This window comes from Heteronotia binoei, chromosome 10 (genome assembly GCF_032191835.1).
Source record: "Heteronotia binoei isolate CCM8104 ecotype False Entrance Well chromosome 10, APGP_CSIRO_Hbin_v1, whole genome shotgun sequence".
Lineage (NCBI taxonomy): Eukaryota > Metazoa > Chordata > Lepidosauria > Squamata > Gekkonidae > Heteronotia > Heteronotia binoei.
In genome coordinates, this window is record NC_083232.1 from 68,664,791 (window position 1) to 68,691,333 (window position 26,543).

The following is a 26,543-nucleotide window of genomic DNA, read 5'->3' on the forward strand; positions in this document are numbered from 1 at the left end:
ACCCTGACCATGGAATACGTCTGTGCCCACCTGCTTGACTTCCAAGAGAGAATTGCGGCCGTGAGCTGTCCGGGGGTGTCGGCCAGGCAGCGTGCTGTTATCGGTGTGTCCGGGAAGACAGCCAAGAACGAGCCAGCTTTTGCTGCTGGCAGGCGTCCGAAGGTGGAGGAAGTGGAGCCGACTGCGTTTGCAGTCCGTCGCTGCTATGGATGCGGGTCGTCGCAGCACCTGCTCCGAGCTTGCCCTGAGAGGGAGAAGAGGCGGGGGCGTGTGCGGCGAGAGCGGAGGACCGCCAGCCCGTGTGAGGAAGCAACCCGGCTGGTCACGTCTGCAGTAGAGAGCACAGGGTCTGCTTGGATTTTAGACTCCGGGGCAACGAGCCATCTCTGCTGCGAGAAGGAGTTGTTGAAAAACATTGACAGTCCTGAGCATAAGTATGTGAGATTGGCTGATGGGACCACTGCCAATTCTGTTTGCTCAGGCAATGTGGAATTTCCTGCACTGAAATGTATGTTGCAAAATGTGTTGTATGTACCCTCACTGCAGTCTAACCTGTTGAGTGTTAGCACACTGTTTGACCAGGGATACCAGGTGAGATTTGAGAAAACCTGCTGCAAAATCCTGGGAGGTGGGGGAAAGTTGCTTGTGACAGGAAAGAGGGAAGGTAAACTGTATGTGGTCCAGAGTGATTGTGCCCAGGTGGCTCAGGTGTCGAATGAGCCTGTGCACAATAATTGTATACATTTGCTCCATAGGAGACTTGGGCACTGCGGATTTAGGGCGTTAAAGAAAACCCTGGAGCTTGTGCCTAGTTTGAAAGTAAATCCTTGCAAATGTTACTTGGATTGCCAGGTCTGCAAGAAGACCAAAAGCAAGGCGTGTGCTGTTGCTAAAGAAAGCTCAAGGGAAAGCACACGAGCCCTGGAACTAGTCCATTTAGACGTTATTGGCCCATTGCCAAAGAGTCTGTCGGGGAGGAGATACTGCTTGGTGGCCACCGACGACCACACGAGGTACGCGTGGGTTTTCACCATGGTGCATAAGTCTGAGGTGTATAAGACATTCACCAAGTGGGTCAAAGCAGTGGAGAGACAATTAGGGGTTAATCTCCTAGCTGTACAAACCGACAGAGGGGGGGAATTCTTATCTAACCAGATGAAACGTTGGCTGGAGAACAAGGGCATTGCCCACCGTCTGACGAACCCGGCAACGCCCCGAGAAAATGGGCATGGGGCTGTATTGCAGAATGTGATGTATTGCATGTTAGAGGATGCACAACTGCCAATGACCTATTGGGCAGAAACCATACATGCAGCTGTTTTTTTGCAAAATAGGGTTTGGTGTAATACTGTGAAAAATGTGCCTTACAGGTTACTGTTGAACAAGACCCCAGATTTGAGTTCTTTAAAAGTCTTTGGGTCACGGGCTCGGGTTGGCATCCACTCCACGAGTAGCGGGGAGGGGGATGTCCGGGCAGAGAGCCTAATTTTTCTGGGCTACAAGCCAAGGGCCAGGTGTTATCGTTTCTGCAATAGCAAAAGCAAGATAACACTTAGTAAGAGTGCCCAGTTCAATGAAGAAAGCAGCTGGCCAAGGTTGCACTCCTTGCAGAAACAATTTGTCCTGCTGCCAAGTAGCGATAACGATGTTGGAGCGCAGCCCAGAACTCCAGCCCAGGAGGTGGCACCCAGTGGGGCTGGAGAAGGTGAGCCGAATGCTGGCACAGAGCCTGACGAGCAGAGTCAGGAGGCAGAGCCTCAAATGCAGGAACTGGAGGTAAAGTGTGAGAGTCAGGAGGTTCAACACCCAATTACAGGGGCAGAGCAACCAGCCCAGGAGGTGGGAACAGAGCAACCCGAAGAAGACAAAGCTGGTCCAAGCACAGGGCCACGGGTGTCTGCCAGGTCCACCAAAGGCCAACGTCCCGCTAGGTACAAGTGTCCCTATGTCACTCTGACTGTCAATCCAGACCCACCCGGATTTGAGGAAATGTTAAAAGAAAAGGCTAAGAAATGGAAAGCCTGGGTGGCAGAATGCGAGGCAAGGGAGAAGGAGGCTGAAGCCAAGCGTCTGAAAGAGCTGGCTGAACAGGAACACGATGATGTGTTTTACAATCATGATGAGTTCCTGAACGAATTCCGGAAAGGGTTCCGAGCTACGTAAATATGAACTGTAATGTTGCTGGTGGACATGTATGTAAACTGTGTAAAGTGTTTTGGTGTACTGGGTTTAAATAGATTAGGAGGTGTGTTGGAGCAAGAATCTACATAAACCCAGTCTGACAGCTACAGTATGACAGCTGGTGATCTAGCTGCCAGGCTAGGTCACAGTGACCTGATCAGCAGACCGGCTTGAGCCGGCAGAAGCCAAGTGATGCAATCTGCTGAGTCAGCACGGCCAGGATTGGCTGCTTGGACTATATATGATCTGTGTGTGCATCACACAGGTCTCTCCCTGTGAGATGGTGGTTAGGCGAAGCACTTTGTCCGTGGAGGTGATATTGTATAGACTGCACAAGAGAGCACTTGTTGTGTATATATGTTAATACACCTTTTGGCACTAGTTGCACGTGTCTGCCTGATTTTCTTTCCTGAAGCCCTGTGTCGGGCAAGTCATCTCCCTCACTCTGCTACTCCCGCTCCGACAGAATTGACTGTACCCAATGAAAGGCAAATTCCTACAATCTGCCTCACACCCCCTTGGGAGTGGTGCCAGGCCTTACTCCTTGGAGGACTCAGCCTGAGAGTTGCCTGACTGGGAATTTGAAAATGAAGACCGGAACCATAGGAAGGTCTGTTGCAATTCCAAGAAAATCTTCTGTTATCTTGGAAGTTCGTTGATGATCCAAATGCCCTCGAGCCACAAAAAGGAAGAGGTTGAAGGTCTGGCTCCTCTCCTGAAGTCCCTAAGGTCTGAGTAAAGAAAGACCCACTCCTTCTGCTTAGCTTCAATTAGAATATCTTTCAGCTTGTCTCCAAAGAGTTTGAAACCCCTGAAGGCATGGGGGAGGAGGAGGAGATTTGTGAATTGCAGAGTCCCTACTGCTGCAGAGCTCTGGGTAATGTACAGTAACATTAAAAACATTTTTCCAGATAAAAACAAACATTATATTATAAAAGCCGATGATGACTCCTGAATTATCCAAATTACAGTCTGCTAACCACTTTGCAGGTGTGGGGAAAGAGGTGAAGCAAGCAGAAGGAACAGATAACACTAAGGCCTTGGCTGAAAGGTCCACCAGCTAGTTTCTCAGAGGTTGTGCCTAAAGACCACAGTAGTGCCAATGGACCTTGCCAAAAATTGCAGTGTCCAAAGCTGCATCAGCTACAAAAGCCGTGAGTTCTTATAGCCTCTGGTGGTAGGGAGTCAGTTTAGGAGGGACATCAGAGAATTCCCTCTTCATCTGGCATAGTCAAAGGTACAATGCATGGATTGACGGGATGAAGCTGCTGAAGCCTTAGATAAAGTTCTCTCCTGTGGTTTGCAGCCTCCTTAAGTGCCTCTCCCCATTTCTTAGGAAGGTCTGAACCAGCCACCATATTAGCCATGGGAATGTCCACCAACAGAATAAATAGCAACTTGTCTGCTAAAGCTGGGAAGACAGTACTTCTTGGCCTCAGCCACCTGGAACCTGGAGGGAACAGGCTCATCCTATTTGTTTCTCAGTTCCTGAATGAAGACCTTGGGGAAAGGGAAGATACAGCCCACTTCTCTTGATCTGGACATGACCTCCTCATCACCCTCGGAGTCAGGGTCCCTTTCCTCCTGACATGGAAGAGCCATTGCGGGAATTAACTGAATTTGGTGAATTCTACTCATGAGAGAGAGAGAGAGAGACTCATGAGTAATGCATAAAAGGCTGATGATTGCTTTTTTGCTGCCTTGGTGAGGACCCACTGAGGGGCATCTCTTGGTGTTGTATAGATTTACTGGAGTGTTTCTGTGGAGGGGTAAACGGGGCGGAGGGGAGAGTGCTGGTGTTTGAGTCTGCTGCAATGTCTTCTATCCGTGGCTCCTTCTTTAAAAGATTCCAACCACTGCTGGAAGCCCTCTGGGATCCCTGAAAGGGAAGGATCAGGGCTGTCCTTCTCCAGCTCCACTGCATCCTTGGTCAATCCTACTACAGAGGAGAAAAAGGCAGCCCCATTTGGGCAGGAAGGATGCCTGATAATTCTCTGGCACTCACTGCCACCTTGTCTCTTACCCGGCTTACTCACTGAAGAGGAGGCTAATGTGTGTGTGGGGGGTCGATGGTCTATTCTAAAACCCCTAGAGCTTAGACAGGCACACAGTACCTCCTGCAGTTCAGTGTCAGATGATCCTGCTGACGGTTCCATTGTTTAGCTCCCCTGCTGAGTGCTCAAAAAGCCTGCCTTCTCCACTGGCAGGAAGAGAAGACTGAAAGGGGAAACGGGGAGGGGAAGCTGGAGTTCCTGCCACCGAATGTGGAGGGGAGCTCCACTACTCATCTGGGTCTTTTCGTTCTTCAAAGGGGGATGGGAAACCGGGTCAACTTCTGTTCATGTATTACAGAATCAAGAACACCCTCAGTGTAATGATTAGTGGAAGTTGAAATGGTATGGGATTTGATGATCTTTGCAGGGAAGCACATGCTAACTCTTCTGATTGTAAAACTGCCATCACAGGCTGTTGTCCCACTCCCCAGCTGCCCTCATGTTACACAAATGTGAAAAGCAGACAGGGAGGTATCAGAATGTCTGAATAATTCCTAATAATAATAATAATAATAATAATAATAATAAATTTCATTTATATCCTGCCCTCCCCGCCGAGGCAGGCTCAAGGCGGCTAACAAACATGGTGTGTACCATGATTATTATACAATTCATATGATAAAATATAGTTAATAAATACAGTTAAAACAGTTACATAAAATTTTAAAAACCACAATAAATTAGAGGTGCTACATTCAGTGAGATATATATCCAGATGGCTAGATGTCACTTTCAGGGTTCCTTATAGGCTTGTTGAAAGAGGGTAGTTTTGTAAGCCCTGTGGAACTGGTTAAAGTCCCGCAGGGCTCGCACTTCCTCCGGTAGCTGATTCCACCAGTGGGGAGCCATTATTGAGAAGGTCTGCTCCCTCGTTACTTTCAGTTTGGCCTCCTTTGGTCCAGGGATTTTTAGGAGACTTTGGGAGCTGGATCTCAGTGCTCTCTGGGGAACATATGGAGAGAGGCGGTCCCTAAGGTAGGCAGGTCCTCGGCCATATAGGGCTTTAAAGGTAATAACCAGCACCTTGTAGCGAACTCGGAATACAATTGGAAGCCAGTGTAGCTCCCTCAGCCCAGGCCGCATGTGTTCCCACCGAGGTAGTCCCACTAGCAGCCTGGCCGCCACATTCTGCACTAGCTGCAATTTCTGAGTTCGGCACAAGAGCAGCCCCATGTAGAAGGCATTACAGTAGTCTAATCTCGAAGTGACCGTTGCATGGATCACTGTTGCTAGGTCGCTACGTTCTAGGAAGGGGGCCAGCTTCCTCGCCCTTCTAAGATGGAAGAAGGCAGATTTAGCAGTGGTTGCTATCTGTGCCTCCATTGTCAGGGAGGACTACAGTAGCACTCCCAGGCTCTTGACCCTGCGCACTGGTATCAGTGACGCACCATCAAAGGTAGGGAGATCTCCTCCCCTAGCTTGCCGCGACCCACACAAAGGACCTCTGTCTTCGTTGGATTCAGCTTCAGCCCACTCAGCTTAATCCAGTCCGCCACGGCTTGCAAAGCCCAGTCCAAATTTATAGGGGTGTCGGCGGTCCGGCCGCCCATCAATAGATAGAGCTGAGTGTCATCAGCGTACTGATGGCAACCCAGCCCATGTCTCTGGGTGATCTGGGCAAGGGGGCGCATAAAGATATTAAACAACATCAAGGAGAGAACTGCCCCTTGAGGCACCCCACAGTTAAGTAGGTGTCTCTGGGACATCTCTCCTCCAACCGCCACCCTTTGTCCCCGGCCTTCAAGGAAGGAGGAAAGCCACTGTAGGGCTAGCCCCCGAATTCCTGCGTCGGCGAGGCGGGAGGTCAGCAGCCGATGATCGACCATATCGAACGCAGCCGATAGGTCTAGCAACAGCAATACCGTCGAGCCGCCTCGATCCAGATGTTGCTAGAGGTCATCCATGAGGGCGACCAACACCGTCTCCACCCCGTGGCCCGGGAAGAAGCTGGACTGGTATGGATCCAAGGTGGAAGCGTCATCCAAGAAGCCCTGTAACCGCAACACCACAGCCCTCTCAATAATTTTGCCCAGAAAGAGCAAGTTTGAGACCGGCCGATAATGAGCCAACTCGGCCGGATCTGATGTAACCTTTTTCAGGAGGGGGCGGACCACTGCCTCCTTCAGGGGCGTTGGAAAAAAGCCCTCCGAAAGAGATCTATTTATGATGTCCCGTATAGGACATCTTAGGTCCACCCGGCAGGCCTTAATTAACCAGGAGGGGCATGGGTCCAGATCACACGCAGTTGGGCGTGCAGTGACAAGGATTCTGTCAACTTCCTCCAAGCTGAGTGGGTCGAAGCAGTCCAGGATCAAATTAGAAGACACGCACGGAGCCTCGAGTTCACTCACTGTATCCAATATGGCAGGGCAGTCATGGCGGAGTGATTGGACCTTGTTTGCAAAAAATTCCTGTAGACTGCTAGCTACCATTTTAGTTATTTAAATGAATAGAAGAGATCTGGGTCAAATTTTCATCACAAAACCCACAAAAGGCATCTTCCACTAATCCAAGTACTAGCTTACACCTCACAATATTTTACTTTGCTATTTATTTTGTTTACTTCATTTATATTACAACATTTTCCCCTCCTCCATTTTATCCTTGTAACAACTTTGTGAGGTAGATTAGGCCGACAGTGTCGGACTGCCCAAGGTCACTCAGCATGAGTAAAAATACAGCACTGACTGCAGATCCTATTTACCCCACTGAATTAACTTTTCAAGAAGTGTCTGAACAGCACTAGGAGTTCCTTTTCTTCTACTCCTAGCTCTTTGGACCCAATGCCTTGTATTTAAACGCATGGCTTTGGATCAGAAGCAACTTGCAATTAACTTTGGGGCTTGTGTTTCTCAGATAGAACCCTCCATATTCACATGGAGCACATTCTTTGAAATGTGAGGTCACTTTCAAAAGCTATTTGTGATAAAGCACATGAGAAAGAAAAAGATAAAGATAAAAGATAAAGAAAGATAAAGCACTGTTCAAAGAAAGTCAAAGATGACTTTTAGGCATGCTAGAAGCAGGTGAAATTAAGACTGAAAGAATGGACAAGTCTTGACTCAGTTGCTGGGGACAATCTAGAAAGGAATAAGATTTTACAAATCAAACACTGTACTTGTGATTTCTCATGTGCTCACTTAGATTTTCATTGGAACAGGAGTTCTCAATCTCGTTCAGCTTGTAAGCACTTTTGAAATTTGGGAAACGGTGGAAGGCAGTATTGCAAAATTGCTGCGGGAGGGGGGGGGTCAGTGATTATAAAATTACAAGTCAAGCATCAATTTATGATGGGATAGTCTTTTCTGTGCTCTCTGCAGACCCAAAGGTTATGGTTCCTGGGATACTCTCTCTCTAAACTGAGAAGAATATATACAATAAAATAAACAATAAAAGCAAACACAGAAAAAAGAAAATAGAGTGGAGAGACATATCTTAGCTCTTTAACCAAATCTAAGAAATACTTCAGCAGCAAAGCAAAATGCAATCACTTATTAACACCATCCAACATTATTCCTTTTAATCATAATCTTTCATTCAATCTTCTTAAGCACTTGTCGTTTCAGTGAGGTGGAGGATAGCAACGTCTTTGCTTTGGGGAAGAGGGTGTTTTGGAGGAAGAAAGAAGGGGGTGTCACGAAGAATCATTGTGTTTCAAATAATTTGGACTGGCATCAAGCAAAAACATAAGTTTATACAAATTGGAAATGAACAGTGAGCCACTCATACATAGCCAATTTGTTTCCATAGATCCAAGTTTCCTTTTTAAAAATTGTCTAAGTCTTGTACCATACAGTTATCTTTAGAAACAAAGTTTTGTGTGTTTTAGGGGTCAGCCAGGCAGCTAACCCTTGTTAGCTCACAGTCTCCACCTGAAATGTAATTAAAGATTAGATAGGAGCCAAAACCTATATTCCACTTGATGTTATGTAACAAGTTGCACGTCACTTCACATAAGTCTATTATTAATCAAATTAACATATATTTTCATATCATTTACATACAGAGTGGAATTAAGTAGCTATTAACTCAGCTCAGCCCACCACTGGTGCAGGGTCAACTGAAAGCCAGTGTTGTATAATGGGCAGCCTGGGATCAGGGAGATGCAGGTTCGAATCCCCTCAGGGTAACCTTTTGCCCGTCACAAACACTTAGCCTAACCTACCTGACAGGATTATTGTGAGGATAAAATGGAGGAGAGGAGAACAATATAAGCTGCTTTAGGACTCTGCTGTTGAGAAAGGTGCAATATAAACGAAGGAAATAAATACACAGGAATTCCCATGAAACTTAACAAAATGCTGATCCCCTCTCCCAGTTTCAGCAGTGCAAGGGCACTTTTCCAGGCTCTTCTCACTCTACTCAAAGTTCTTTTCTAGGCCTCTCTTTCTATGACATAGATCCCATGTGCAACATGGAGGGGGACAGAGGAAGAGAAAGGAAAGGCAGAGTTTTGCCATGCCAGGCAGAGGTTGTTATACATGCACACATGTGCTGCTGGATTGATCCTTTACTGTTTTGGGACTGCATTTTACTAAGAAGCTGCAAACAGCCCTTGACAACCCTGTTTGCTTTGCTGTTCTCGTGGTCTTTCATTTAGTCTTCCAGTCTGCCACAGCACCTTTACTTGGGATCAGCAGCAGCAAAACCGTTTAAATCCAAATTTGCCCTTGTTAATTCCCTAGTTAAACACTCAAGTACTGTAATTCATCTCATTTGAAGATTATCAGTATTTTTAAAACTGGCACAGCTTTACTTTTCTGCCATTTTAGATATTCATTTCGATATCCTCACAAAACCATCAGCTACTCTAGTTTTGGCAGATCTTCATCAGCATTATTAATGAAAGCATTATCAGCCAAACTCTTCACTATCTACTTTGTATCACAGCACTTTGCTAACAGTCAAAATCTCTGTGTGTTTCTGGTTTGTGCAGGTCTTCAGCCACAGTTGTGCTGATTTGCCACTGCTCCAATTTCACAACAGAGGTTTCTTGTCCTCACCAAAGAGAACACAAGCTTATTACAACACTCTCCACCACATGTAGACACTACCAAGTGAAACCTATACACAGAGTATGTGTGGCAGAACATCCATCTAATAATTTAGTAAAGAGATATTCCAGATTAAGTAAACTCTAACATTAACTTGGAAGAATTCACATTTGTGATGAGCATCACCATCCTTAAAAAGATATCGACAGCAACAAACAAAATAAAAACAAAACCCAAAATAAATAAAAACAAAAAAAACCCAAAATGTTGGCAAACAATGGGTTCAAATGGATGGATATAGGATTCAAAAATCACAATTTGGCTATTATATGAAAATGAATAATGCCAACCTGAGAACCCCAAATCAGATGCCCTACTCCTTCTGACTAATATAGCAACTTATACCTGCTAAAGAATTTGATAGGTAAAGCTTTTCCCTACATCATAGCACTTCAGATCACAGATGTTTAAATTTCACCCCATTAAATATAAACAAGAACAAAAATTACCCATAAAAGAGAATCAAACCCTTTTTAAAAGGCTAGTAAGATAACCCTAATTAAAAGCTTAGGTAAAAAGATATGTTTTAGCCTGCCACCTAAAAGAAAGTAAAGTAGACAGCAGACAAACCTCAAGGGAGAGAGCACTCCAGAGGCAAGGTGCTAACACATAAAATGCACTGTCTTTAGTTGCCACCCACCTTACCTTTGAAGGTGGGGGCAGAGACAGCAGGGCTTGAGAGGCAGATCTTTGGTTAACAGGCCAGGCAATATGAGAGGGCAGTGTCCTTTATGGACACTTATGAGCTAGGACAAAGCAGGGAAACAAAAATCAGACTCAAGAGCTGTATTATTTGTTCTCAGGCATTACACTTCTATCCCCCAATTTGTCCAAGGAATTCAGGGCAGCACATAGTCCTCCCTTTCTTTATCCCAAGAACTGTGAGATAATTCATGCCAACAAGTAGTGACTGGCACAAGGTTGTCCCATGTGCTTCAAGGTGAGAGGAGATTTCAATCTGAATCTCTTTGGTCTTAACACTCAATCCACTATTCCACACAGACTTGACAAGTGGAAGTGTAAAAGATTATGAATGAGCAGTATTGAAAAGGGCAAGATCTATGGCACAGCTGCATCTAAGTATACTTGTCTAGTCATCCAGTTTCAAAGAGAATATTGTAACACTTGGGATCATGGTCTGAATCTAGCTTATGTATATATGTGCTGTTAAGCTACAAATGAGTTATGATGACCCCAACAATGGGCTTTCAAGGCAAGAGAGAAGCAGAGGTGGTTTGCCATTGCCTTCCCAGAGTCTTCCTTGATGGTCCTTGACCATCCTCCACCCAAGTACCGACCTTGCTTAGCTTTTCAGGATCAGGCTATAATATGCTGCCTTCTCCCCCTGAATCTTATTTCACTACCAACATTTTATTCCACTCTATTCAGCTCAACTAACAAAAGTGAAAGCATTTTTAATGGCCTCATGAAGGCCTGGAATCTTCCTACTGATTGATCTAAGGAGACTAATATTTTTGTGTGCAAGAGTAGGGCTGATCTTGAGACAGTAACACTAAGTGGCCTTCAGTTCCATCTATACCACTTCCTTAGAAGGAAGGCACAATATGAGACTCTCACCCAAAATGAAGAGAACACCTGAGGGATGGATCCAGCCAACCTTTTCATTCACTTTCACAGAATTCCCCTACTACAGTGCCATTCCCAATAGATTTTGTCTATGCAGATCCCATGATCTCCAGCATAGCCTTTTTGGTGGTGGTCAGAGGAGAATCTCATCTTTACTTTTTTTTTTAATCACAGACAGAGCTGCCTGGATCCAATCCTAGGAGTTTCCTGTAACAGGAAACTGAAACAGTAATTGACTTTTACTTCATGTAGCTGAATTGATTAAAACACATTATGCGGCTTTTGTTTTAGTAACTAGTGAACACCTTCCTGGTTTAGAGATTTTTAAATCCTCACATATCCTTGTATACAATAAGTGAAACCTAGCTTGCTTTATATACATTTAGGACAACTCTTTTGAGTGACATTAGAATAAAACTAACTAGGTTTATATGAGCTGTTGTATCTCTTGAAAAATTTATTCTGTGAGAATGCAGATCTGTAATTAAGGGAAAGATCTCCTGTCCCATATGTTTTTCCTTTCTTTGAATGGGCACTTGGATAATTCACTGGCCTAGTTTTCCTCATCTTCTACATTTGTTTTTTAAATAAACTCTTGTGCCAGCAGATGGAGCTATTCAGATAGAAACATAAGGAAAAAGAGAGGAATTTCTTTCAGTTCCAGAATTCTTTGACATATCCAACATTTCAAGCTGTCAGTAGGATAATGTTCATAATCCTGAAAGGAAATGTCTTTCAAGCTCCAGGCTCCAGAATACCAGCAATATTATGGCCTGTCAAGGAAAATCAGGGTGCCACAGCTGAGATCTAAAATCTCAATCAGGTTCTCTATTTCACGGTAAGATAGATCTATTCCACTGGTTTAAATGCCATTTGCCCACAGAAAATTATGAATTTGGATGGATGTCGTTCACAGAGAAATCTTTTCCTCCCTCACCACACAATTCAAAAATTTGTGGATTTGTGATTACGATGTACTGGTTCAGAAATCCAAGATTTTTTTAAAAGTCACACCACATTGTTTCTTTTAACCAGAAATATCAGCAAACTAGTTGTTCAAAAAGATTCTTCTTGTTCAAGTCTGCACACTGCAAGAAGTTAAGATACAGGCAAGAAGGGACCTACAAGACTTACAAGGCTGTATACTCCAATCCCCTTCACCTTCATTTCCTCCCCTCTCGCCCCACCTTCTTCTTTCTTTCCAACAGTCAGTCGGTTTCTCCCTCCCCCTTCTCTCTTGAAATTAGTTTCTCTCTTGGTAGCATCTCTTGTCCTGCTGCAGCCTCTTCTTGAGTTTTCCAGGGTTGCTAGGCAACCCTTGTAAATGGCAGTTAAAACCTTGTGACATCATGTTGCAGGATCTGTTTTTTAAGAAACACTTTTATGTCCTCTCAAACCTAAGGATTCTCTCAAGTTCACACAAAGGGTCACCCTTGTCCATGTTTTTCACCCCCTCAAAAACTCTAAAAGGTTTATGAGATAAGATCTACCCTTACAGAATCCATGATGATATCAATAGCTTTTGCTCATCAATGTGCTTACTAATTCTTTCTTTAATAATGAATTCCACCAGCTTACCTGGTATTGATGTTAGACTGACCAGCCTATAATTTCCCAGATATTCTCTGGAACCCTTTTTAAAGATGGGGGTGGTTACAATTAGCTACCTCTTCCACTGCTCAGATACAGATTTTAGTGACAGGCTGCATATTTTTTATCAGGAGATCCACAAATTCACACTTAACTTCTTTCAGAACTCTTGGATGTATGCCATCTAGGCCTGGTGATATGTCAGTTTTTAATTTGTCCATCAGTCATAGGACCTCCTCTCTTGTCAGCTCAATCCAACTCAGTTCTTTCAACATGCCTCCTGAAATATGTTGTTTCGGAGTGGGGCAAGCACCTCCCATCTTCAAAAGTGAAGGCAAAAATACTTTGTTTCTCTGCCATTTTGTCCAAGGGCCCCACTGCCTCCTTAACTGGTTGTCTGCTTCTGATGCATTTGGGGAAAAAACTATTGTTGGACTTCATGTGTTTTGCCATATGTTCCTCATAATCCCTTTTTGCCTGTCTGATCATCAACTTGCATTTTATTTGTCAAAGCTTATGCTCCCTTTTACTTACTTCACTTGGATTAGCCTTTCACCACTTAAAGGAATTCTTACCTTTTACTGTTCCCATTAGTTGATCATTCAGGCCTTTTTAAATACCTATTTGTACCTTTCCTAACCTGCAGCGTACATTGCATCTGAGCTTCCAGTACTACAGTATTAAATAGCTCCAAGCATCCCAAAGGGATCTGCCTTTCCTTACCTTTCCTTTCCATTTCTTCTTCACATAAGCGCCAGTTCACATATACTGCCACCATAGCTGGGAACACAGAGCAGTTATTGCATAATCCCACCACCTGTGGTGGGAAGTTCAATCAGTAGCTACAATTTCATATGATAATCTACAACAGCCGAAGTGTGGACAGTGTCCATGGGTTAACTGTACATTTACCTGAATGGCCTGGCGTCCTTGTTGAGCATCTGCTAGTAGCTGAATGGTAAGTGTTCTGGAATCCTGCAGCGCATCTTGGAGGTAGATAAAGCTGTGACCCACATGTCGTCCCATGGTGCATTCCCGACAGATAGGAACAGAACAAGTGTCACAGTAGAAATGCAGCACCTTTAAGCAAGAGGAAATGTCAAATAATATTTAAATGACTGCAGTGAATTCTGTGACAAGCATTAAAAAAAATCCCTAGCTACGTATATAGTTAACAGCTGTAAAATCCTTTGTGAACAATAAGTAGGAGCCTACGGTTATTTTCTAAAGGAGGCAGGCTTGAAGGCAGAGGATCACTGGATACAAACCAATGAGGTCAACAACTCCTCTTTTAGGCCAAATATATTAATAGAATGCTATCCAAAGATAGATGTATAGCAGCACACCTTTTCTGTATCAGCTTCCCCAATGTTCTTTTAATCCCCTTATCAGAGGTGCTTCCAGTAAATCAGAAGCTACCCACTTACAATTTGCTGCTAAACAAGAACATTCATGAAGCACACCGTGAAAATCTTGAGCACCGTTTGGTAAAGACTGGGTGATTCACTAGTACCGTAATTCATGAGGTTATTTTCACATTCTATCCAGCAGAGGGAAGTAGCAGAGAGCCACTTAGCAATTCATTCAAAGAAACAGCTACCTCACAGGAGAGATACCAAAAGCCTCACTACACAGTGATCTCAATTTAAAAAGGCTACCTCTTTAAGAATTCTATTCAGATTTCAATCCCAATAGTTTTACAGTCAGCTGATGTAGAATTCAAATCAATGGAAGTTAACCAGCTAACCACCTCAAGGTGTGAAGCTAAGGAGAAAATGCCATTTTAAAACAATTCTTCTTTTGACATGAAGCCAGCACAAATATATTTTCTTCAATGAATCTCTACTTGCTCAAGCATATTACATCACAAGAGTGCATTTGAGTGAGTGAATAATTCAATAAATTCATTTACTTCTACTGCACCTAAATTTACAGCTTAACCTCACACTTCCCTTAATCAGCAGGAAGCAGACATTGCTAGTAACCTTAAAAAACAAATTATGAACGGTGATTGGAACCTTAATTTTATTATTTCTGGGTGTAGGCAAAATTCATCACTATTCTCTTTTTGGCAAGCACATAACTTTTTTGTGTGTGTATCATACAGTTGCAAGTTATCCCAGAATGTAAAGAAGTAATCATCAAAATAAACACTGGGATACCAGTCATCTTAATAATTATAAAGCACTCGAGCAAAAACCTCAGGCATGCAGGCCAGCCACTAAGTCACATGAATATCACAATTCTCCTGTTTGTTAAAAGTATCAGCCCTCCCCCCCATCAAAGGGGCCATCTGAAGAGAAAATGGCGTCAATACGAGCCAGGGTTCCGCTTCCAGCTAAACTTGCTATTAACCCTCTGAAACAGTTAATGCCAGAAGCAAAGCTAGGTCAAGAGGCCAGAGAGCAGTCCTGTCATGTAGATCCAGATGCTACTTTCTGCAAGAATACAAGGCACAGTGTAGGAGTCTGTCAGTCACTCAGGCACACAAGCCACAAAGGGAGAGGAAGAAGTAATCAAAAACAATTAGCAGATTGTTAAAGAAAGCCTCCAGTCCACTGCTGTATCAAGAAATACAAGAGCAATTGTTACAAGGGGTTTCCAACATTTTACCCAATATCCAAAAAATTAAAATTAAAAATTGTAAGGGATTTTATTTTTTTTCTTCAAAAGAAAGGGGATCTTGAGTGCAAAACTAGTTTTTCTAGTCAGACTCAAAGACCACAAGAGAGTCTTCACAGACTTATTATTAAGCATCTTCCGTTCTTTTCTTACCTCACATCTCAGAAAAGTGGTAATGTGTCAAAAGATCAATATTTTGAGATCCTGCAGAGGAAGAGAAAGGAAGAACTGCCATCCGACAAGCCTGTTCACCTATTTACCAAACTGGTTCTGGAACAGGTTTTCTAGCAGTGTATCACAGCATCGGTAGTAACCAACTCTCCCTGCAGAGGCTGTAATATGTCATGCTTACAGAAGAGCAGCCCCCTCCCAATTTCATCACTTGCCTCCCCCAAAGCACCTACAAGTTATAGGGATATTGCCAATCTCTTTCTCATTTCCTATGCTACAGTGCCGCACCATTCACATCTGCTCCTAAATGTTCTGAACGTTTGGCTTTCCTCCACTCCTCCATACAACGTATTGTGTTGTATCCAAACTAAATTAGTAATTTCCAGTGATTCTCCTTTTCAGCTGCACAGCACCTCTTTTATTGTTTTTCAGGGTCTACTGTCTCCCTGGAGCAGTATTTTGTGGAGATTGGTAGGCTACAGTGGAAGAGGAAGGCAAGCAAGTTCCTTTCTGCCATTAGAAAATTCAGACTGAATCCAATTCATTGTCTGAACTACGTCCATTCTCAAACAATAGTTTCCAATATTTAAAGTGAGAAACAAGAACACAGACGGTCCTGCATTTATTTTTAGTTTAGCATAAACTGTAAGCTTGCTGTGATGTTCACAGTGGCAAGCCACAGGTTGTTTTTGGCTTCCAAACTGGAAACAGAAGCCCATTTCAAACTGGGGTTTCTTATTCTGGTTTGGAGAGCCAGTACCAACTATAGTTTACCAGTTTGGGTAGGATGGTAAATTATGGGTTAGATCCAACCAACTTTTTGGATGATTAAAAAGGAAAGCATCATGGGGCCTACATGTACAGAAGTCATGTGGAACAGCAGGGACAGCAGTAGGGAAGGGAATTGGGAGAGATCGAGTGAAAAGACTGCTGGATCCAACCCTATGGTTTGTATGAAGGGGAGAAGAGAGAACAAGGACCTGCAACTCCCTTCAAATATGTAGCATGGTTGGACGATTCATTTGAACCAAGCTATGAGATCATCCACACTGATGACTAATACACATCTCACTCACTGCCAAGAAATACACCCAGCTGGTCAGTATGTGGTGGTGGTGGTGGGCTGAAAAGAGATAAACTGATACAGTCCCATCTATTGATGACTTTCCTCATACTTCCAGAAGAAAAGATCACTTTGTCCTTCATAGATCCAGGAGGGCAGCCATGTTGGTTTGAAACAATAGAACAAAGTCCAGTAGCACCTTTAAGACCAACAAAGTTTTATTGAGAATGTAAGTTCTTTCCACACAGTCAATCCAAACTGACAATCTCCAGATCCTAACTTGTTATTCTTTTAATCTGCTGAAAACATTTTCACTATTTTGCATACTAATTCACTGCCCATTCTTTCTACACTATTGTCTGATGAAGTGCTGTTAATACATGGAAGCTTACATTCTGAATAAAACTTTGACCTTAAAGGTGCCACTGGACTCCAATTTTGTTCTTTTGTTTGTCCTTCACATTTATTCCTCCTCCTTTCCATGCAAATAAAGCAGAAACAGAATCAAGTATCATTCCCCAACCCCCAAATCTTTTTTTTTCAGTATTAATATTTTATTAAGTGTGCATATATTAACTTATACATCACAAATAAATACATTTCATTTTTTTGCTTATTACCTTCTACAAATCAAACTGAATACTAACAACAAATAAATAAACCCCTTCCTCTTATTTCCTTTCTTTACCCAATTTCACTCAATCCCCGTATCACTTTTCCTAATTCTTATTCTAATCATAATTATATTCTTTCTTTTGTTTCCAAAACTTCTTTACTTCTTCACGGACTTCCATTTTTTCATACTTAATTTTTGAAACTTTAACTATCTTCTCTCATGCCTGCAAAAGAAAGCTGAACAGGGTTACCTCCAGAACTGGGTGCTGTAGAAAAATCTCTACAGTTGGGGGTCTGGGGGGGGGGGGCACACCCACCACCTCCTTGCTACTCCATTAGCTTTAACAATTCATTTCCCATTTTCCATTCCCATTTATCATATCTTTATCCTATCTTCTAACTATATACATATTCTCCTATTAATACTCAAAAATAATTTCCCCGATTCAAAACATACTTTCCCAATTCAAACTCTTCCAGACTTTAGTTTAATTACACTGCCTATTAGTTCCTTGCCAGATGCCTCATTATATGCAGTAAAAGTTTGATTTTCCTTATTGACCCACTAGATGACCAAGTGGTAACCATCTATATAGAATTCCTTTGTCACGAAGAATCTTTGTTGTTCCTCTCAATCTCCTCCTTGCATTAATTACTTCAGCTGGGATATCAGGAAATAAAAAAAAACCTGTCGTGTCTTCAAGGCACAGTCCTTGTTTTTCCCTGGCGATTTTAAAAAGTTTGTTCTTCATCTGTAGTTGTTTAAATTCCACAACAATGTCCGGGGAAACGTTATCAAGAGCCTTTTTGGAAATATTCAATCAGAAAGCAGAGGTGACAATCTCTTGAGAAGGCTCTGCTTCTCCTTGGGGTCGTGGTAGATAATTCACTGAAAATGTCAAGACAGTGTGCGTTTGCAATAAAAAAGGCCAATGCCATGCTGGGAATTATTAGGAAGGGAAATGAAAACAAATCAGCCAGTATCATAATGCCCCTGTATAAATCGATGGTGCGGTCTCATTTGGAGTACTGTGTGCAGTTCTGGTCGCCGCACCTCAAAAAGGATATTATAGCATTGGAGAAAGTTCAGAAAAGGGCAACTAGAATGATTAAAGGGCTGGAACACCTTCCCTATGAAGAAAGGTTGAAACGCTTAGGGCTCTTTAGCTTGGAGAAACGTCGACTGAGGGGTGACATGATAGAGGTTTACAAGATAATGCATGGGATGGAGAAAGTAGAGAAAGAAGTACTTTTCTCCCTTTCTCACAATACGAGAACTCGTGGGCATTCGATGAAATTGCTGAGCAGACAGGTTAAAACGGATAAAAGGAAGTACTTCTTCACCCAAAGGGTGATTAACATGTGGAATTCACTGCCACAGGAGGTGGTGGCGGCCACAAGCATGGCCACCTTCAAGAGGGGGTTAGATAAAAATATGGAGCAGAGGTCCATCAGTGGCTATTAGCCACAGTGTGTATGTGTGTGTGTGTGTGTGTATATATATATATATATTTGGCCACTGTGTGACACAGAATGTTGGACTGGATGGGCCATTGGCCTGATCTAACATGGCTTCTCTTATGTTCTTATGTCCTTTTGTGAGAAGAATCTGACTCAGCCATCTATTTAAAGCTGTAGTAAGGTTTTCCATCTCTCCAAAATTTACAGATATTCCACGGAGTTTGGCCTTTCTTTCTCTTAATTTTAACTCCTGGAGGATAATCTTATTTTTGGCCCAAGACTCAGACTCAAAGTCCTTAAAGTTTTTCAAATCCTCTGCTGTCTTTTTTGCCGTCTGATATGCAGCTTCAGCTTTCTTATCTGTTGTTTTCAGCGCTGCAGTGAGTTCATCCAATTTCTTATTAATTGGTTCGACTGACTGTTTGAGAAGTCCAAGTTCCTTTTTTAATTGTCCAACCTCTCCACTAAGAGACCTTAAATCACTCTTAATTTCATTCTTTATCTCTGTAAAGGCATGCAATATCTCAGTCTGTTCACTTTGGGGAGGATTACTCCCTTCGCCCACCATTTCCTCTAACAGAGAAGTCTCCAAGTCAGAATCTTCAGATTCTAAGTCAGTTTTACCCTTTCTGGGAGGTCTACAGGGAGGGTTTTTAGTATTTTTTTTTTTGCTCTAGTTCTTCCAATGCTTGACTTTGATGATCTTTCATAATTAGCTGTGTTTTCTGGGAATAGTCATTAATTTTCTGCAGGAATAGCAGGAGTGCAGGAGGGATGCAACCAGCCTGAAGCTCAGTCACCGCCCCCCCACAAATCTTTTTATTGCATAGAGCTATAGGGCCCAGCCTTCCAATGGCAGTACTACTAAGCACAATTTGTACAATTTCTTCATTCCTACATTTGAGCCACCACCTATTCACACCTTAGCTAAATATCCTACAATTACAGTTGCCAGCCTGAGATATCATAGAATTATAACTGATCTCCAAACTACAGAGATCTGTTCCCCTGGAGGAAATAGCTAGGTTGGAGGATAAAATGGAGGCCAGGAGAACAACGCAGATTTGGGTCCCCATTGGGGAGAAAGAGTAGGTGCATGGAACATCCAAGCATGATATCTAGTGCTATAGGTTGTCTCTTATTAGATCAAACAAGCCTTTGTTCCACCAACATAACAATAACAACCCAGTGCTTGAAACTGGGAGTTCTAACTTCTGTTCCACATGTATAATCACTAAGCCAAGCCTTCTATTGGCTGAGGCTCCTCCCCTTCCCAGTCCCCTAGGGAGAGAAGGAAAGAACCAGAGCTTCCTTTGCCCAGTTCTCTGAATCCCATGGGAGAGATACAAAGAAAGCATCTTAAGACCAATGAGTGCTAATGTTTTAAGCATGTTTTAAGTTTTTAAAAGATATATTTGTCTGTGTTCTTTATAAAATGTATATCTCTGCTACCTAATCTTATATAGGTACACACAAGGACCGACCTGACATGGCCTCATTGATGTCAGATCCGGCCCTCATAGCAAATGAGGTCGACAGCCCTGATGCAGAGGGTGGGAGGAAGGGGAAAATATTACCTCCCCTCCTTTCTGTTCATAATCTTAACAAAAGTTAACTACTATACTACTATTAAGTATATTCTGCTGGCTAACAGGAATGAGAAATGAGAAGGACCAAGACTTGAAAACAAATTGGGGGGGGGGGGGGAGGGCAGAGGCCTGTGAACAGCTTTTGCACCGGTCTAACTGATCACTGTTGGAGTCAACTGAGGGAAGCCCTGGTCCTAGATCACAGTACCAAGCAGTGTGTGCACTTGCGACTCACACTGATTAGTCCAAACAACAAGACTACAGAAGATGTGAAGATAAAAATGAGAGGACTGTGCCAGTTACAAAGATATACTGTATAGTTTTAATGCTAAAATTTTTTAAGGTTTTTAGGTTTTTAAATGCTTGATTTTAAATGTAATTACTTTGTTCCAATTTTATTGTTTTATTGTTTGTTGTAAGCCGCCCTGAGCCACTCGTGGGATGGGCGGGATATAAATCCCGGGATGGATGGATGGATAGATAGATAGATAGATAGATAGATAGATAGATAGATAGATAGATAGATAGATAGATAGATAGATAGATAGATAGATAGATAGATAGATAGATAGATAGATAAAGATAACAATAAGGCAAGGTCAAATGCCAATAGTATGGTGGGAAGATGAAAATGTATTAAACAGGGCTTTTTAATGTTCCCATTTAATAAATTTTCATTTCTCCACTTGAACATTAGCATTTGCCCTTGCTTTCCTTGTGAAGACAGGTTACACATATTGCTACCATGGCAGCTGGACAAGTTGCTGAAGCCACCCACTACTCATCTCGTACCACCCTCAGACAAACAAATCACAAGGTTTAACTGACCATGGAGGTTTGCAAAAGCAGGAGAACCAAATTTTCTCACTGTAAATAAACTAGAAGTCTAAACAATTGAGACATTTGCAATATTTAATCAGAACTGCATAGCAGCATCTTCAAAAATTATATTTCAGGTGTTATTTGGATCAGGACCACACAAAGAGGGGGCTTAATCCTTTTACAACTGCATAGTTTCACTATAAAATCTGCTTTCCCAGTATTGCTTAGAAGGGAGTTGGGACAATCAAGCAAAAGACAGCAGCTCCTTTTCTCCTTCCAATACTAACAAGAAGGCAAGGGGGGGTCATGATGGTGGTTTCCATAGGCACAACTACTAGAAACAGAAGGAATAAACTCCCTCTATCCCTTACCATGAATCACTGATCCAAACTAGGGTGGGCGGGTCTACAGGCCTAAAAGTAGCTGTCAGCTACTGGGACATAGCCATTCTATAATTTGACCTTAGGACAATCAAAGCAAGTTGAGTTGCCCAACTGTTACATCCTCCCTGTCTTAATTCTGAAACACTCATTAACTCCATAGTAATAACACACTAGTGCTCCCAGTGTTTGCATAATTCAATAATCATGTAATAGACCATGCATTATGGATCAAGTTGCCCTACATTCTACCAAAGTGGGGAGGGGGGGAGAGATTTAAAGAAATGTGGATGGTTGAGGCTGAACCCATTCCTCATCCATACCTCCCCCCCCCCTTTCCCAAAGCCACTTATCTCCAGCTTTATGGGGGTGGGCAGCAGAGGAGAAGCAGTTTCAAGCTGGGGAAAAATGGTGGTGGAGAGATTTTCCCCCTTGCCTTTTGCCATGCTTCAGATTTATTTTTCCCCTTGCTTTATAGGGATTGGGCAGAACATTGGCAGCTCTCTCAACTAGCTCTCTCAACCAACTAGCCACCCTCCCATGTTCTTTCAAGAACTGTTTGCGCTCACTTCAAAGACTGCATACCACTTTCTTTGAGTCACCCCTTTTCACAAGCATGTTCTACAAATGGAAGGGATAGAACAAGCAAGCGGTTGCAAGGTTTAGATCATCATTGCTAAAAGAAGCTGCTAGACAAACAGTAAAGACTCCATTTCAGAAAAAGGGGTTGTTAAAAAGAGATATGCTTAAATGATGTTATGAACAGGCTGCTTAAAAAACTATTTCCAATCAAATTCTATTTGGAACATGTTGGCAGGAGACAAAATGCAATATGGCTTTTGTTTACAGGGTGCCCCACCACTTACAGCAGCCTAAACAGCCTAGATAATCCAGAACTCCAAAGTTAAGCAGAGTTGGCCAAGGTCAGCACTTGGTGGGAAACCACCAAGGAAGACTCAGGTTCCTGTGCAGAAGAAGGCAACAGCAAACCACCAGTGTTCATTTCTTCTCTTCAAACCCCATGAACACCATAAATTGGCTGTGTCCTGATGGCACTTATTCTTATACCCCACCACTAAATAAACCAAACAAGTTCTCATAAACAATAGTGCAAGCCCCCTGTGTTCAGCCTGGGGAAAACAACTTGGTAACAGGTTAGAGTTCCAGAATCTCAGGAAACCAGATTACCAATCTTTAGCAAACTTTGTACCAAATGGGTAATCCCGAGGGTAACCTTTGGGAATGAATTTTTAGTGGCCGAGGGGGACTGCTGCCAGAAAATAATACCACACTTATTTGGCCAATGAACTCAACGTTGTTACTTTTCCTGTCAAAGAGTTTGCTATTCAGAAGTAATGAGCATGTTAGCCTTCCATTACAGGACAATCCATTAGGGAAACAGCACAAATTAATCCCAATTTCCAAAATTACTGTTAAATTAAAAATGCCAAATGATTACACTGGATCAGTTCTTCTGATGCCATCCATCTAAAATGCTGCAATACTATGCTGCAGTAAAATAAATCTTCACAATTAGTTAAATCACTTACTTTGCTTCGGCTACAAAGTGAGGAAGTTGTTTAGGAACTGTGGCGGGATGTTTTGAATAAGAGAATATAGAGGCAGAGGTCACACACAAACGAACTGAGAGTTACACAGAGTCTGAACTGTCTGACCATTGAAGACCCCTCCAGTCCCCACCACCACCACCATTCCAGGCCTCTCTCAACAGTTTGCAGATTTGTCATGGACTATCAGACAGTGTCAGTTCATTAATGACATTTCAGGGATTACACATATACAGGCAACTGGTTAACACGTCACATATACAGCCAACTTCCTTTTTAATATTGTATTAAAAAGTTTAAAAATACAAGAGGAACAAAGGCTTTCTTCTGGAGCTTCAAAATAAAGTTAGTATCTAACCATGCCCAAGAGATATTCCACAGAAAAATACAGTTACATGTGCAGATATAATAGAAAATAATATCAATATGATGAAGTTTCATTTTCAAATCTCTCCAAAAGAAGAGAAGCTGAACAGCAGAAAAGGTATGTAGAGGAGTAAGCAGGCATAGCTAACAGCAATTTGCATTACAGAAAAAGACATTAATTGAAAGCTAATTGATAATTTCCTTTAAAACAGGAAGTAGTTCCTGAATCAATAGTATACAGTCTGAAAAATGCAGAAGAGAACAACAACAACAGGAACCGACTTCATTTTCAGAAGCCAGTGAGGCATATCACTAGCGGGACTATTCATCTTTTATAGCCACAGCAGGTTAAGGGCTACCAGAGGAAGGCCATAAACCTGATTGCTCTAGGAAAGGGCTTTACAGTGCACTGTAAAACACACACACACACACAAACATTTTACAACACCAAGAATTCCTGGGTGTCATACTCCCTTTTCCCCATCCATCTGTTTTTCAAAGAGTGCTTGGGGGTGGGGAAGGACAGTGGTTTCAGTTAAATGTCCCTTGGGATTCAATAGCAATCAACCAACATCTGATGAATGGATGCTAAAGTTAAACTCTGACCCATCCGGACAATTCCTGTACCAGCTCCCCTCCCCCTCACCATTAGGGAGCTTCCCTGTATACCCCACCCACCTGCCTCCCCTCTCCAGAAATCCCAAAATGCCAAGCACAGTTAACAAAAGCAATGGAATGTGCATTTTTCAATGTCCAAGCTTCCAGTGAAAACAGCAATGCAAAGGCAGTTTAGATTCTCTGGGAAGCTTCAAACTTGCATGCCACACTTTGGCAAATTATTCATGTATGGATGCAACAGAAAAGTGTCATGGCATCTTAGTCTAAGCATCAGGATCAAGAATGGGAAACAGTAAGTATTAATACTACTAGCAGACACAACCCTGAAGCTGCACATTTGGATGGAGAGAGATGGAAGGGAGCAGTAAATGTTAAGAAGTACTTTGATAACTACTGCTGAATTTTATGTATTTTCTCTTTCATGTTGTTTGTGGCAGACACAAAGATGATTAAGGCCATAATATTTGGATCATAATGAACATCTCTACCAGCAAAGATGTCACCCAACTAAATATCTAATACACAGTGATGCTGATGGCAAGTTGTCAAAGGTATTCATTGTTACTGTAAACCGAAGCAGAATTATGGATGGTTTTTCAAATTTCAACACTTTAATGGCATAATGCCATAATAGGTTAGTTTTTAAGATAACCTGAATAAATGTATTGGCCATTCATTTTTAAACAACTGTGATGGGCTTACAGACTTTTTAGCAAACTTCATTCCAAGTTTCCTCTTTAATTAGGAATCCCAGAAGACCTGTGCTGATTAACTTGTAACAAAAAACCCTTAAAAATTGGTAGGTATCTTAACTGCCAAAAAGAAGAGCTCAGATTGTCTTCTGGTTTCAGCAGCCTAAATAATTAAAACGGGAAAGCTGACAGTTTGCATGGTATCATTTGAAGAAATGATATATTTTTTAAAAAAATACTTTGCCAATAGTTCACAAGCTACCAAGTATTTAAATGGAGACCTCAACATTGTTTACTATTTACTTAATCTATATCCTACCTTTCTTCCCAGTGAAGACCCAAAGCTGCTTACATCGTTCTCCTCTCCTCCATTTCATCTTCACAACAACCCTGTGAGGTAAGTTAGGCTGAGAGTGTGCAACCAGCCTAAAGCCACCAGAACACTTCCAGAATAGCTGTTAGTGCTACGGAGGTGACTACTTCCAGAACAGCTAATGCTATGGAGATGTTGCAGTGATGTGGGCTTTATGGGGAAAATTTCCCATTCAAATTTAAACAAATTTAAATGTTTTAAATGGTGTTAAGCAAAAGTTAAATAATGTTAGCAAAAGAGGACAAAACCATCACATTCAAGGGGATTGTCCATGGGTCATATCCTACATTTGACCCATCTAACATGACTGATTTGCAGCACAACAGCACTGATAATATAGATAAACTATATTTACCTATGTGAGGGAAAATATCAGAAAATTTTCCATATCACTGCACTGCAGTCACTCAGGTAGACAGTTCCATGTACTTGTAGATTGCAACAGTCAAGTTAGTTAAAAGCAGAAAGTGGGAAAGTCTCATCTGAACTGCTAAAAGCTAATATTTTGAAGCAACACCTTTCTCTGATCTAATACAGTATTTCATGAACACACTAGTGAAATCTCTGGATTATTCTGTTTCCTAGAGTAAAAGAATTAGCTACAATTTATACAACTTATACAATTTATACAACTTTATAAATACAGTCCTGATTATCCAATCATTGGGGGAGTAGACTTTTAGGTAAGGCAAAAACAAGCCCATACAAAAGTTGGTTAAGAGTAAAAATAAAATTATGCATATAAATGAATATTAAGACTGCTAAACCAGACAAAGTACAATAAAAGCAGGGATCATAATCTAAATTTACACATGGGAGAGGGCCCCATGAATCCAGCAATTTCAGCTAACTAGTAAGAGTGTTGAAAAGAATTTTCCTTTAAGTAGATTTAAACAGGGCTTTTTTATAGCAGGAACTCCTTTGCATATTAGAATCATAGAGTTGGAAGGGACCTCCAGAGTCATCTAGTCCAACCCCATGCACAATGCAGGAAACTAACAAACACCTCCCCCTAAATTCGCAGGATCTTCATTGCTGTCAGATGGCCATCTAGCCTCTGTTTAAAAATCTCCAAGGAAGGAGAGCCCACCACCTCCCAAGGAAGCCTGTTTCATTGAGGAATTGCTCTAACAGTCAGGAAGTTCTTCCTAATGTTGAATCGGAAACTCTTTTGATTTAATTTCAACCCATTGGTTCTACCTTCTGGGGACATAGAAAACAATTCCACACCATCCTCTATATGACAGCCCTTCAACTACTTGAAGACGGTGATCATATCAAGGTTGAAGGAGCTGGGGATGTTTAGCCAGGCTAAATATCCCCAGCTCCTTCAACCTTTTCGTCATAGGACTTGGTCTCCAGACCCCTCACCATCTTTGTCACCCTCCTCTGGACCCGTTCCAGCTTGTCTATATCCTTCTTAAAATGTGGTACCCAAAACTGAACACAATACTCTAGGTGAGGTCTTACCAGAGCAGAGTAAAGTGATACCATCACTTCAAGTGATCTGGACACTATACTTCTGTTGATACAGCCCAAAACTGCATTTGCCTTTTTAGCCACCGCATCACACCGTTGACTCATGTTCAGCGTGTGATCCACTAAGACCCCTAGATCCTTTTCGCACATACTACTGCTAAGACAAGTGTCCCCCATCCTATAACCATGCATTGGATTTTTCCTACCTAAATGCAGAACTTTACATTTATCCCTATTAAAATTCATTTTATTGATTTT

At 42.2% G+C, this 26,543-nt stretch overlaps 1 protein-coding gene across 2 annotated transcripts in view; it reads right to left on the reverse strand.

Annotated features, from left to right (window-relative positions):
* TRIM71 (tripartite motif containing 71) overlaps nt 1–26,543 on the reverse strand; it is an 80,984-nt gene that overhangs the window by 15,091 nt on the left and 39,350 nt on the right. For both annotated transcript variants that reach the window (XM_060248838.1, XM_060248837.1), the window contains exon 3: nt 13,379–13,546. In XM_060248838.1, the coding sequence (XP_060104821.1) occupies nt 13,379–13,546 (168 nt within the window). The remainder of the gene's footprint in view (nt 1–13,378; nt 13,547–26,543) is intronic.